At 44.8% G+C, this 14,197-nt stretch overlaps 1 protein-coding gene across 1 annotated transcript; it reads left to right on the top strand.

The window, feature by feature from the left end:
* The first annotated feature begins 5,734 nt into the window (after positions 1 to 5,734).
* LOC117001035 (E3 ubiquitin-protein ligase RNF168-like) lies at positions 5,735 to 13,932 on the top strand. The gene is made up of 8 exons (XM_033069192.2): positions 5,735 to 5,801; positions 6,104 to 6,172; positions 6,751 to 7,094; positions 8,172 to 8,248; positions 9,402 to 9,578; positions 10,209 to 10,333; positions 10,592 to 10,679; positions 11,176 to 13,932. Exons 3-8 carry the CDS (start codon positions 6,794 to 6,796, stop codon positions 12,241 to 12,243), a joined length of 1,836 nt encoding a protein of 611 aa, XP_032925083.1. The 5' UTR covers positions 5,735 to 5,801; positions 6,104 to 6,172; positions 6,751 to 6,793; the 3' UTR covers positions 12,244 to 13,932.
* The last annotated feature ends 265 nt before the right edge of the window (positions 13,933 to 14,197 follow it).

The raw sequence follows: 14,197 nt of genomic DNA, 5'->3' as shown, positions 1-14,197 counted from the left end.
CCCTTGTCCTTAGACTGTCTCTAATAGTGCCAGACTCACACAAAATTGTGTCAAAAAGTGTATTGTACCCCCATCATGGGGGAATATGAAGGTCCAAAGGCACAGCTTCTCCTTACCCAAATACCTCCCATCTTCCCAAAGCTTTGAGACACAATGAGCAGAATTTAGCTTGCTAGAAGCTTCCCTTCATTTGCAAATTGAAGGTAGGAAAACCTAAGTGGAAATGTTACAGCTGTGGACATGTTCAGTTCATGCTGCATTTCCCATGAAGTGGGAAAAAGGGTTTTTTTCCTGGGCTGTTCTTATCCTGTCACAGAACTGAATTCCTAGTGCTGGCTGAGGACCTGCTGCACTGGGGGGGGGGTTGTGCTGCTGCATTTCACCAGCTGGGCTGTTACCAGACCTGTATTATTATGGAAAAATTTCCAGCTCTTTTTTTTTTTACATCCCCAGCTCCAGAAAATCATTATCCAGTTGTGCTGCCTCTGTTCACTCTTTATGGAAGAGATTCCAACTGTCTTGGTTTTGTGGTTTTGCTCAAAGTAGCTCCCTTGCAACCAAACAGAACTCATTCTCATCCAAATCAGATTTTACCTTCATACCTTTTTAATTGAAAAAACCAAAGGCAATCTGCTTGTACAGCCTTTCCCAGCAGGAGACTTTGGCCCAAGACAGCATCTAGTGGGCGCAGCAACAAAGTGAAGCCAAAACACAGGAAAAAAATAAAAATGAAGGAGTAAAGCGTAGTTGCTCCCTTTTGTGTTACCTGTGAGTTAGTTCATCTATGAAGACACAGGATCAGTGGGCAGAGGAAGGGGTCAGGTCCCAGGCTGCGTGGTTCAGTGTGTGATATGTCCATGAACGTGTGTTGGTGCATCCATGACCTATATTTGGATACCCAGGCTATAAAAAGCCTGGGAACAAACAACCTCCTGCAGGACTCGGATCCCCTGTCCCTGCTGTTGCTACCGGCTACAGGAGAGAGGAGCAAGCCCTGTCCAGCTTTTATTTCTTCCCTTGGAGTTCTCAGGAGGATGGCGAAAGGCGGCATCTCCCTGCGCTCCCTGAACGAGACGCTGACCAGGTGCTGCAGGGCTGGGGAGGGCACGGAGGGCTGGGCCATGGGACACCCCACCAGGCAATCCCTGAGCACTGGGCTTCCCTGGAAACTTCTGTGGGCAGCAGGGTGTGAATAGGCATTGTGGGTGTACAGGGAGGGAGGAGCTCATGAATAGACTAATCACTCCTTCATTTCCTGGGGAGGAAAGAGGGGCAGAGCCATCAGCTCCATGGTGGTGGTCATTCCCTGGCTGCCATCCTGGCTGTTTGCTGCAGGATTTGGGCAGTTCCATCACTCATGGCTTGCATCTGCATGAAGTGTCACCAGGCAATGAGGGCGCTTGGTCTATTCAGACCTCACTGAGGTTTACAACTTCCTCATGAGAGGGGGAGCAGGGACAGACACTGATCTGTGTGGTGCCCAGTGACAGGACCTGAGGGAATGGCCTGAAGTTGTGTCAGGGGAGGTTGAGGTTGGATATCAGCAAAATCTTCCCCCAGAGGATGGTTGGGCACTGAACAGGCTCCCCAGGGAATGTCACAGCACCAAGGCTGCCAGAGCTCAAGGAGCATTTGGACAACTCTCAGGCACAAGGTGGAATTGCTGGGGGGATGTTGGGGGGCAGGAGTTGGATCCTTGTGGATCCCTTCCAACTCAGCATATTCTGTGACTCTGAAATTCGGATTTGCTACTCTAGTTGGAGATTTGAGGTGAACTTCTGATATTCAGACTGTGCCTCAGAGTCTGGAGGGTTCAAAGACAGGGAGTAAGTGGTTGTTATGAGTAAAAAAAAAACCCAAGAATGGTCCTTTCTTATAAGTGTAAGGAAAGCAAATCACCATCACTGGGGAATTGCAATATAGATAACGCTGATTCACCCTCCATTTCCAAAGCCTGCAGTTGGCAGAGGAACGTGACCAACAGGTTCACACAGACTTCCTGAAAAATAATCCGGCCTCAGCTGCCCCTGCTGGCACTGGCTGTGCTTGGCTGTGCAGAGCAGGCACCAGTGGTGCTGGCTCAGAGCAGACATAAAGGTATGAGCATGGATCTGCAGGAAAAAGTCAAAAAAGTCTGAAATTCTCAGCAGAGGCAGGCAGGAAGAATACTATCCCCACTCTGGATTTTCATGTTACTGTGAGGGAGGTGAGGCTCTGGCACTGGGTGCCCAGAGAAGCTGCCCCATCCCTGGAAGTGTCCGAGGCCAGGTTGGACAGGGCTTGGAGCAACCTGGGACAGTGGAAGGTGTCCCTGCCCATGGCAGGGGATGGAATGGGATGGGCTTTAAAGTCCCTGTCCACCCCAGCCATTCTGGGATTCTACAATACATTACATTTAAAGGCAAACTGTGCAGTATTGAGACATTTTAAAGTCAAATCAGGTGTCATACCTACAAGTGTGGTTTACCTGCAGTAAAGGTAAGAGTATCACAGCTGATGGGATGCAGTACTTGTGCTTAGGAAATGAATGGTTATGTGTTGACAGACAGACAGATGACAGACCTGGAAAGAATCTGCTCCTCTTGTTGCGATATTGTTCATACTGCTGGTTCACCCACAGCCTTTATTACTCTGATTCACACGATGGTGAACACAAACGTAGGTGTTGGAGACCTGACCAGAGGGAGAAATGATGAAACAACTCCTGAAAGAAAAAAAGTGAAAATTATTTCTGTGGGAAACTGCTTGAAGTGTGTGTCTAACATACTATGGAGTGAGTGAGTGGGGAGAGTTTGGAGAAGTGCAGGATGCTGCACTGGCCTGGAAAATCAAACCCACGTGACAGCTCTAAAATGTCATTTTCTGTAAATATCTGAATAGCAGAAATAAGATTTCATATAGAACCAAACTTCCAGAGAAGTGGGAATGCTGGAGCTTCTACTGCATGATAAGAGGGGAATTTTAAAAACTTTCTGGTAAAGAATGGGGATGTGGTTTGTGTGTACACTAGTCAGAGTTAGAGATCACTGACTTAGTGGTAACTTCACTTACACTAAAGGAAAAAGTGTTCAGAGGTCATGATGGAAATGAAAGCAGGAGGTTTAATCCATACTTCCTCTTTTCATTCCAAGCTTAGATCAAGAGGCAGCAGCACTCAGCTGATCAGAATTCAGTTACAGCTGGGGGAGATCAGTTATGGATCTACTGTGGTATAACTGAACAGACATTTTTAGATCCAAAATTGGCAAATGCTGAAATGTTTGTTGCAGTTGCTTAAAAATACACAAGATTAATTTACAGACAGGCAATTAAAAAGTATTTGAGACACAAAACTGGTCAAGCAGTAGAGTGTTGGACTGAAGGCTGCTGAGAAACTACTGCTGCACTGAGAGCAGCATTAGTGATGAGATCTTAGATAACTTTACTCTTACTTGGAGAGGAGGAAGTTGGAGATGGGCCATGAGGAAGCTTATTTACCATGATAAAAAGCTGCAAACCAGGGAGCAATTCACCGGCAAGAACACTCATTATCTGACAAGCCAGCTCTGGAAGTCATTCACAGCAAACCCCACTCACCTCACCTCAGTTTCTGCACTTGCTCTCTCTGTGCTGACAGATTCGATCCAATTATGATACATCAACTCTTCCAGTTCTTCCGAACTCCCCACATTTCTACATGACACCAGCTTAAATTTCCAATTGAAGCTCTATTTTCGTCCCAAAATCCTTGCTGAAGCAAGAGGAGTTCTACCGCAGTAAGATGAGCTTTCATTAGGCTGCAGAGGAAGCCTCGTAGCCTCAGGAAAAAACAGCAAATCGTTAGACAAGAATCTGCACAAGCAGCCAGACAATGAATTAAAGTCATTAAGGATGGGGATACTAAATAAAATATGCCACTGGTGAAGTATTTTTATTTTCTCCTCATTCAGGTCAGCTGCAGACAATGCAAAGTAGGGTTTGGTTTGGAGAAGGGGGAGGCAGGAGTAGAGGCAGGCACTGCTGATAGGAAAAAATTGAATTTTTGGTTGTCTCATAACAACAGGCATTAAAATACCGTGGCATAGAATGGAAAAATGTTGAAGGGTTTTGTTTTGGCTGTTTATTTTTTAATGTCATCGCCAGCTACTGTGTATTTTTGTCCTTAAAAATGGTTCATCCAAAGATACACGAAATTGGGCCACAAACATGAATAAAATGCTTAACACAGGTAGGTCACAATTCAGAACTCAATTATCTGAACATTAAAACAATACACTAATAATAATAACAGAAGGAGTGGAGCAAACTAGGAATGAGAAAAGGTAAGATAAAGAAAAATATGTAGGTAATAATATTTGCTGATAGCGTAGTTGTTGTTAGCTGATATAGCCTGAAGTTCTGCCAGTAAAACAAAAAGAAAAATCACAAAAAAATCTCTAAGGAGTAGGTGATGTTCTGTTAATAAATCACTATTGAGTACATAGTACTGAGATAGCTGTTCTGTATTATGGAAGGAACATTGAATTATTTACATTAGCTTTCAGGTCCTCAGGATTCTCAAGAACATGCCTTGATGTCAATCAGGTAACTGAGGAAAATGTGGAGAAAACTGTCTTTACTAAAACCACACACAGTGACAGAAGACCAGCACACCCTGTATCTCCAGGAAAGAGAGAAATGGGTACAAAAATAAATATTTGCATTCTCCTCTCAACACAACAAGTTCTTCTAAACCAGGCAGTTTTCTTCAGCAAAAGTGGAGTGGCTCAAAACCTCATCTTTATAATTTACAATTTTAAATAGGAAAAACACAACAGATATCAAATAATGGAAAAGCAGTTAATAAACACGAGCTATGAAGTAGTTTTTATCCCAGTTGTTCCATGGAAGGACAGTCCTATTAAAAAAAAACCACTGCAGGTGACTTATTATTTGCATAAGCTTTAACCAGAGGAGTAACGAGAAGTTCTGCTCAATGTTAAATGATAATGGTTCAAAAGACCATGACATTAGAAATAAAAGCATAAATCGCCTCAAAATGTGTTAGAGAAACACCTATAATGTATATGGTTGAGAGGTGAAGGTATACTAATTTTGGGATTTTGAGAATTTGCAGATTTTAAGATCTCTGCATCAGGAAACGGCCAAAAAGATGTGGCAAAAAAACCGTGACAATAAACCTTGAATTTTAGGGGTGTTCTCAGAGATGTTGGGAGGACCCCCAGAAGGGGGTGAGGAGCTGCTCACAGTGCAGTGTCACGACAGAAAGCCCCAAACGCTTAGGAACTTGGCTGACTGTCGTTTTGCAGAGTCGAGAGCAGGCTGCAGGGGCTGGAGGCTCGCTTCGCCCAGCTGGACTCCAGCCTGCAGACCCTGGAGCACGACTTTGACCGGCAGGCCGCGATGCTGCAGCAGGACCTGAGGCGCGATGTGCCCTGGGCACCGGCGGCCAGGTGAGCAGGGCCAGGGCCCAAACCCGGCTCCGAGCCCCAAACCCGGCTCCGAGCCCGGCCGGCCTCAGCACCTCACAGGGAAGGATTTATTCCATCATCCCGCCCAACGCTGCTCTGCGGCAGCGGGGAGCCATTCCCGCCCGTCCCACCGCCACAGCCCCGCCCGCCTCTCCCCTGAGGGCCGCCGGCTCTGTCTCCCAGCAGGCTCGGCGGAGAGGGTCAGGGAGGAGGAGGAGACAGCAGAGGAGGAGAAGGAGGAGAAAAAGCAGGAGGAGGCGGAGCCCGGAGCCGCGCGGCGGGAACGGCCCCTCCGTGAGGGCGGAGCGGAGCCGCCATTGCGGGAGCCGCGGCGGGGCGGCCTGCGGAGCGGTGGGTGCCGGGGCTGCTCGGGGACCTTCCTTCACCTCCGGTGACAGGGCTGGGGGGCACCTGGGGCCCCCTTTCCGCTGGGCGCCGGCTCCTGGGGGTTATTATTTTGTCAATAAAAATAGCGGAAATAATAAAACCCGCCTTAACGTGTATTTGTCTCCATGGCGAGTTCTCTGTGAGGAACGGCAGCTTTTCTTTCGCGGGCCTCCTGTCGCTGAAGCTGCCTGTTTAAGAAGCTTGTGACTTAAAAATCAGTGGGTTTCTTCTTTTGCTGTATGTGTCTTTTGTTTTCTCTCCCACAGTATTGCTGGGCCAAGTGGAAAAATCGTGAGGAGACAGATGAGCCTCCCAGTTTCAAGTCATACAAGAAGGTGCTGGAGTCTTAATTCTTCATTTACCTTAAGAAAAAAAGAATTTTAGCTTTATAGTCCTAGCTTAAGCGAGCAAATGAATGAGGAAGAAGCTGCTCTGCTCTGATGTATTTCACCTTCAGAATGTGCTGGAATCAAGCTTGTGCCAGAAGCAGCTCTCAAAGGACATATACTGAAAGCACATATACTGAAAAATGAGGGAATGGAAGGTTAAGGTAACTGGAATAATGTATCCAGCATATCATCACAGACAGGGAGAGGGGGGAGAAGAGGGGAGTAACAGAGGTGGCTGGAAGAAGTCTCACCTTCATTTCCCCTCTCTCCTTGTCACCTCCTTGCTATCCCAAAACACCTGTTACAGCCCACAGGAAACTGCGGTAGGGAAACCTCTACAGTTTTTCCGTGGCTTCTGTAAAGATCTGCTTATTCCTCAGGAGTCTTTCAAGCCCTAAGCAAAAGCAATCACTTAAGCAGGCTGCTAAATCTGCTAATGTTTTCTTAAAGTACCTGTAAAACATTTTGTATTTTCCTTTATTTCACTTCCCATGAGGAACATGAGTGTTTCTTTTTGCTTTCAGGCCCTGATGTCATCCTAGCGTTGCTCCTCTGCCTCAAGTCAGCATGTCGGCGAGATCCAAGGCCCCGCTTTCCTTGTCCGACTGCCTGTGCCAAATTTGCATGGAGATCTTTGTGGAGCCTGTCACGCTGCCGTGCAGCCATACCCTCTGCAATTCCTGCTTCCAGATGACGGTGGAAAAGGCCAGTCTTTGCTGCCCCTTTTGCAGACGTCGAGTCTCCTCCTGGGCACGGTACAATACCCGCAGAAATACTCTTGTCAACTGGGAGCTCTGGGAGAAGATTCAGAAGAATTACCCAGAGGAGTGCGAGCGGAGGATTAACGGACAGGATTTGGATGAGGAAAGTAAGTGAAATGTCACTTTGTCCTGGGATGTGTCTGCTTTGCCACAGGAATTGCTGTGAGTGGGAAATAAGGAGCTGTGGGTAGGCAGGTGTGTTACTGCTGGCAGAGACAGAACTCTCCCCTGCAAAAGGCACAGGGAAGAGGTGGGCAATGCCTTCTTTCATTTGTAGTGCAGAGGATAAAAATTACATTGTCTGGTCATTTCAGTGAGTGTTTGTTCATGCCTTTGGTGTGGGGTATTGGTGTGTGGCTGCCTGGCCTTGTTCATTGCTCTTTTGCAGCTGTAGCATCTGCAAGCAGAGTGTTTGAGTCTGTGGGTGTGGTTTTTTATCACTATTAAGCAAGTGAAGTAGTTAAAAGATTTTTAGGTGTTAATTAACTTGGTTGATATTCAGGGGTTTGGTCAATGAAAGAATCTGTGAGCTGAAAATTGTGGTGTCAGAGAGAAGGAAGTGAAATCTGATTAACTTTTTGAAGAAAGATTTTGGGGTTTATGATGTTGCAAGTGCCCTTGGGGGCATTTTGGTAGGTTGGCTGTAGGACAACTTGTTCCACTTGCAGTGTTCTGAGGTCTTTTTAATGAAAAAGAGTCAAAGACATAAATTATGGTCAGTGTATCAATAGAAAATGAATGAGGGAATGGTTTGGCTTGGGAGGGACCTTAAAGATCATCCCATTCCACCTCCCTGCCATGGGTAGGGATGCCTTCCACTAGAGCAGGATGCTCCAGGCTCCATCCAGCCTAGCCTTGGACACTTCCAGGGGTGGGGCAGCCACTGCTTCTCTGGGTAACTTGTTCCACTGTATTTGCTTTGTATACAGTGCTTGGGCAAGGGAGGCTGTTCCTGCCACTCTGTAACACCTTGCTTTTCTACTGTGTCAACTTTATTCCTTGCTATTTTTTTACTTTATTCCTTCCTTTTTTTTTTTAATCACAGCACTCGATTTGAGTCAAATCATTCCCAGGACAGGGTATGGAGTTAAAAATCCTTTGTTATTGTTAAAATCCATGCTTGTTGACTGTCATGACTTTTGTTTGTTGACTTTGGGTTTTTTTCTCTCCTTCCTCTTGTTTAGTCTGTCCCCCCAAGCCACAGCACCAGCTGAGCAAGCCTGGGGAGCTGAGGCAGGAATATGAAGCAGAGATTAGTAAGGTAAGTCTGAAAATACATTTAAAAGGCATGAATGCTTCATACCCAGTTATTTGAATTGTTCCCATAAACAGCTGTAGTTTTATTTAATAATAAAAATACTTAAAAGGGCACTGCAGCTGCAAGGACATACTGGTCACTCCTGAATCATGAGTTAAATTGATGGAAGAGATTTCTTTGTATTTGAAGTGACATTTCTCAAGTTTTCTTGATCTATACCTCCTACCTCATCTCTCAGTCAATGTACATAAAAGTACCAAATGTAGAAATTTGAAACTGTTTGGGCTTTGGTTTTATATTTGTCTTCTTGATTTCCCTCCAAGTAAGAGACCACAATTAGATAACCTTCAGTAATGAACACACAGCATGTTCTTTCTTCTCTGTTCACTCTGTTACTTGTGCTCATTTGAAAATGAATAAGGATTAAAGAATTCTCAGTTTAAGGATACTTCTTCCAACTGAGGCACAGTAGCATTAAGATTTAGAGTTGGGAAATATATGGGAATGTGCCTTTCCCTGAGAGCCCCTTGCTGGTGGATTACAGGAGCAAGTGAAGCAGAGGACCAGGGGGTATTTCCAAGGAAAGCTCTATTCTTGAAGTTCTTTGCTCTCCTCATGGAGTTACTGGTAACTGATCTCTCAGCATGTCTTCTGTAAGGAAAGCAGATTTAAAACTCCTGGCCAGCTGCTTTGGGTTTTGCAGAGAGCTTAACCCAAAGCAGCACTCTTCTAGAAGAGAGATGTGCTGTCTTTGGGAGATGTAATGGTAAAACCAGGCTGAGCAAATGCTGTGGGATAGCTGGCATTCAGCCTTGGAAAGAATTCTAATCCCAGTTTCTCTGTAGATCCATGTTTCTGGAGATCTTAGTTTTTGTTATTAACACTTTGAACAGGTGAGGAATGGAGTTTAACGTTGCAGGTGAGCAATGTTAATGGTATAATCTGAGAGAAATCAGGTTCGTCACTGTGGTCAATCCTGAGGCCATACACCCAGTATCCACATGATTCTTACATTTTTGAGACTTGTGCAATGAAATACTGCAGTGCTTTATGAGCAGTGGATGGTTCATGTTTAAGGAGTGCCATCTCAGAGGTTCTGGTGTGAAGTGTGGCCCTGCAGTAGTAACCAGGTGGATTTTCTCAAACATCTGGTTAGGTGGAGGCAGAAAGGCGAGCGCACGAACAGGAGGAGAACAAGGCGAGTGAGGAGTACATCCAGCGGCTGCTGGCAGAGGAGGAGGAGGAGCAAAGGTTGGCAGAAGAGAGAAGGAAGGAGATGGAGAAGCAGCTGAAGCAAGATGAGGAGCTGGCCTGGCAACTCAGTAACAGTCTGGTGAGTCAGGATGCAGTGGGACAGCAGCAAATGTCAGTGTAGTGCAAGTAACTTGGAATTCTCAGAGCAAATGTTAAAATTTGGAATAATTTAAATTTATTTTAGTTGTAGTTGAAAGCTGTTGTTACCCCCCAGTACTTTAAAGCCTTGATTGACCATTAATTTTTGAAAAGCCAGTGGGAGAGTAAAGCTGTGTAATACACACTTGTAATCCACTATGTGTGCTGCATATTTTCATTGTGAAAAATTTTAAAACACTGATTTTCTGCTGTATGCTTCCTTTTCCTCATGATTTAAAAAAATCCTTCTTTGGAAGAAATTAGTATCTGTAACCTGTACTGGTAGAAAGGAACATACAGTGAAAATGTACCTTACCTTTTGGAGGGGTTTTTTTTGTTTTATTAATTTGTTTTGCATAGTTAAATTTTTGCTACCCAGTGATGAAACTTGTGTACTTATTTGAGCAAAGCCTCCTGTCCCTCAGTGTTAGATTAATATTTCTTTCTCAGTAACCATCTGTTACAGTTCTGGAATTCTTTGGACAGAAGTAAAACTAAAGTAGTTTCCTGAGGTTTCTGCAGTTTGTGTTGTGTTTTGTTTTACTTAATGCTGTTTTTACTTGTGTGGAAGAACGAGGATCCCGAGGGACACGTGCCTGGCAGCCCGTCACCAGCACACAGCCTCTCCCTTCAGACATCCCCACTGAACCTGAGCAGGGCAAAGAACAAACCAAGCAACTCTGGAGACATTCAGAAGTAAGGGATTCACCAAGTGTTTCTCTCATTACTGGCCTGTTTCAGTGTCCCTCTGCCCCACTTGCTTCTTTGGAATGCTGTAGGCCAGCTTCCCCAAAGAAGTGTTGAAGTTGAAAACACTTCCTCACAGGAGGAGAAGGGAAATGCCTTCTTGTTCTTTGTTTGTCAGGATGAACCTGAAGATCATGAATGATGCAAAGGACTGACAGTTCAGGGACAAAATGTTTAAAAGGGTATCTTTTTTTTTTAATTTTTAAGGTATCTGTCTCCAAAGAATTATGGTGTGTTGGGCTCAGCATCCTACTCCAGTACCACAGGAAGAGGCAGGAGCAGCTCTGTCTCTGTGGTAAGCAGAGTAATTTTGTTATAAATCTCAGAGTTTGTAACTGTGGGATTTTCCCCTTGCCTGTAGGATTCCAGTCCTCTATTCCCCTTGCACATCAGCACTGGGCAGGTTATACTGCCCTTTTTAAGCTACCTTCAGTATTCATGATTCCCAGTTCTGGAGTCCAGTGGAAGAGGGTGCACCCTGATTTACATCGTTCCATGGCTGTTGGTTTGATCATTAACCTCCAAAGAAGAGCAGGCTTGCACAGTTGGTCTGGGTCACTGATAAGAGGAAAATGCTACAGTTGTGGTTTCAGTCCTTTAGCTGGGCTTCTGCAGTCACTTTAAGTATTTTCATTATTCCTAAACAGGTATTTTTTAAAAAGAAGAGTATCTGAGTTGCTATCCCAGAGCACTCAGGGGCAATGCAGCTATGAGAAGTGAGTTTGGTATTTATTCACACCCATGGGCTTTTGATAAATTTACTTCATTAGTGGTGTCTCCCTTTTCTTCAGGAGACCAACAGCAATGAAGGCAGCAGTTCTGCACTGCAGGATGAGCAAGAGGAAATGCCAACCCTGTCTCCACAGCTGACCAGTGTAAACAAAGAATCTGCTGCTAAGGATTCATTTTTGGAATCGTGCATGAACTATTTCAGTGCCTCAGCTTCAGCTGAAACTACCAGTGGCAAGCAGGAAGAAACATCAGGACCAAATGGTTTAGAAGATGGAGTTCCAGATGCACTTCATGGAACCACGGAAGGGGAAGGGTCTAGGACAGTTGTTCTTAGATCCAAAGGAGATGATGATGGAATTGAGTCAGACAGTGGCAATTTAACACCTGTTCAAAGGGTGAACCTTGAAAATTCTGATGGCACTTGTACTTCTGGTCAGTTAAGAATGAATTGTGTGATGTCTGACAGCCGGACTGCGTTGGGTGATCCGGGGAAGGAGGCTGGACACTTAGATGAAGAGACACCAGAGAGGCCACAGAACTCTAAGGAGACTCCCAAGAGGAAGCTACTGGAGGCCCCAGCTGATGGCATGATTGACTTGGGCGTGTTTGATAAGAGGAGGAGAACCTTTTCAGAAAGTGTAGAAGAGCAAGGAGAGCAGCTGAATGATTTTAACTTGCAGGCACAACGAGCCTTTGAGCAGGAGTTCTACGAAAGGCGCAGGCAGGAGGAGCAGGACAGGCTCCTGGCTCTGCAGCTGCAGAAGGAGCTGGACAAGGAGGAGAGGACACTGAACAGGCAGAAGGGCTCTCCGGACGAGTACCTGCTCCGCACCAAACCTCCTCGGTCTGTGAAGGACTCCTCTGTCAGGAAGGCAAGTTCCAAGGTGGCAAAAGACTCCAAGGGGTCAAAACCACAGGCTGAAACCAATCACCACAAAACTAGGAAAGGTTCCTGCAATGAAAACTGGCAGTCCCCTGCCAGGGTCCGGGTGAAATCCCCCAGCATGAAGGAAGGAAAGGTTTTGAATTGTGTGGTTAATACCAGTGACACAAATGATATTTGTTCACTGCCTAAGAACAAGCAAAAGACAATCCTGCAGATGTTTAAAAGCCCTGTTGCAGAGTAGATCAGAGCCATGGACACGTGGTGGAGTGGGAATGGGAACTGGGGTGATGTTCTCCTGTGTTAGGTAAAGTTTCCCGAAGGTTTGGAGTGGAACCGCTTTGGGCAGCGGTGCTGTGAGTTCTGAGAAGTTTTAGTTACATACACCCCCAGAATGTAACATTTTTTAATTGTTCTTTTCTCAAATATGATTTTCTAGCACTTGCAGCACTTCTTGCAGGAATTGGAACATTTCTTACTTTCTAACTTGCATTTACACGGTTTGGAGTGTGAATACTGGTAGTGTTGGAAAACAAAGATGACTGATGGTCTGATCTGAAAATGAGAATCTGAAGCCTTTAATGGAAAAGATGCACATCCCATGGAGGAAACAAGTGAAAAATGAGTCTGTATTCTCAGCTGGCTGTCAGCTGCAAGGTTGAAGCTTCCCTCAGCACCACCACTGTTCTGTAGATTGAAGCATGTTGCTGGAATTTGGGCTGTTTCTGGAATTGCATTGTTGGCACACCCATCTTCACCAGTGTAACCAGCCAGACATTCTTTCCCTCTCATATGCCATCCCCTGCCTGGGACAAAGAGGAAAGAAACAAGTTATTCTCCACTGCCAAAGCCAAGGATCTTTCATGGATGCCAAGGCTGTGGGCTCCCTTTCACATCTATTCACAGAGATCCCTCCTGCAGATCCCATTTTTTCTGTTGTAAAGAACAAAATACTTTTGTTATCTTATTGTTAATGTTCTGCAACTTTATTCTTGTACAAGTGTTATTATATTTGATGCTGTTTAATTTTCATACTCACACTGGTTCAAGTGTGATCAAAACAATAGTCCAGAAGCCAGTTATGATGGAGAGAGTTAAAAGGGAAAGAAGTAACTGAAATCTGGAATTGCCAGTACTGACCTAACTGTAATTAGAGATTCACATAACTGCCCTTCCTGGCTGTAACTGTTCCCCTCCAGTTTTAGAGGCACTACTAAATACTGTTGGATTTAAAACTAAAATAACTCAAAAATTGCAATTCAGAAGTGGAGGTGCTGAGGCCTGTAGGAAGTTGAGGCTGGGAAGCAGGCAGTCAGATCCTACTATGCAGAGGAAGTTTTCTTGCTAATTGTTTTGTCTGTTGTTTTATGAAGCCATATTTTGGCTTTTCTTTGCTTCTTTGGAGCTGCTTTTGCACTGTCAGTGTTTGAAATGGAGCCAAGTGCCAGCTGCAGTGCTGAAGGGAGTGTGCTAGTCAGCAAAGTCAGCAGATCTTTGAGTTTTGTCCTTTTTTTGAACCCCATTGATGACTTGAACTCTTCTGGGACATTCCTAACAGACTTGTTTCTTCAGCAGCATCTTCTGATGGTTTAAGTTATAAAAAAACTCGAATTTTATGGAAAGCATGACCAGCACACTGAGCCAAAAATATAAATTGTTGGTTTTTTTTTTCCCCCCCCACAGCCTACATGTCCCTGTCATTGGTGGGCTTCTCATAAATAAATAAACGAACATTCTGTTCAGAGATGTTTTTTGAGGAAGTTACAACAGTGGCAAATCCTTTGATCTCCTCCTGCCTCAGTCATTGTTCTGGAAGCCTTCCTTCAATATGGGTCTGTTTTTCTTTAGTCCTCAATGCAGTTGGGATTATATTCTGTTTTACTCATGATGTCAAAAAAAACTTTAATTAAAGGCTTTTTTTTTTTTTAAAGCAGAGCTGCTGACTGTTTCCATGCATGATCATCCTCACCAGGCATAATTTAGATCTTCATTGTTAGAGGGTGGAATTTGGCCACTGCTGAGTGGATTTTGGTTGATTTTGTTTGGATTTTTGGTTGTTCTGACCCTGAAGCAGGTGAAATCAGCTTTGTTTTACTGGTGTTGGTGAAGCAGGAGTCTGTATTTGGGATATCTGGGCTGGTGTAACAGTTCACTGCTGCTCACCTGCCTTCAGCCCTGGTGATTCATTTGTCTTGTTT

Source organism: Catharus ustulatus, chromosome 10 (assembly GCF_009819885.2).
Source record: "Catharus ustulatus isolate bCatUst1 chromosome 10, bCatUst1.pri.v2, whole genome shotgun sequence".
NCBI classification, from domain to species: Eukaryota; Metazoa; Chordata; class Aves; order Passeriformes; family Turdidae; genus Catharus; species Catharus ustulatus.
Note: the sequence above shows the minus strand (reverse complement) of the source record. Positions and strands in the feature narration are given on the sequence as shown.

Coding starts and splice junctions, on each gene's coding strand:
- LOC117001035 (XM_033069192.2), top strand. CDS start 6,794: ATGTCGGCGAGATCCAAGGCCCCGCTTTCCTTGTCCGACTGCCTGTGC. Junction 7,095..8,171: donor ACAGGATTTGGATGAGGAAA/GTAAGTGAAATG, acceptor CCTCTTGTTTAG/TCTGTCCCCCCAAGCCACAG. Junction 8,249..9,401: donor ATGAAGCAGAGATTAGTAAG/GTAAGTCTGAAA, acceptor ACATCTGGTTAG/GTGGAGGCAGAAAGGCGAGC.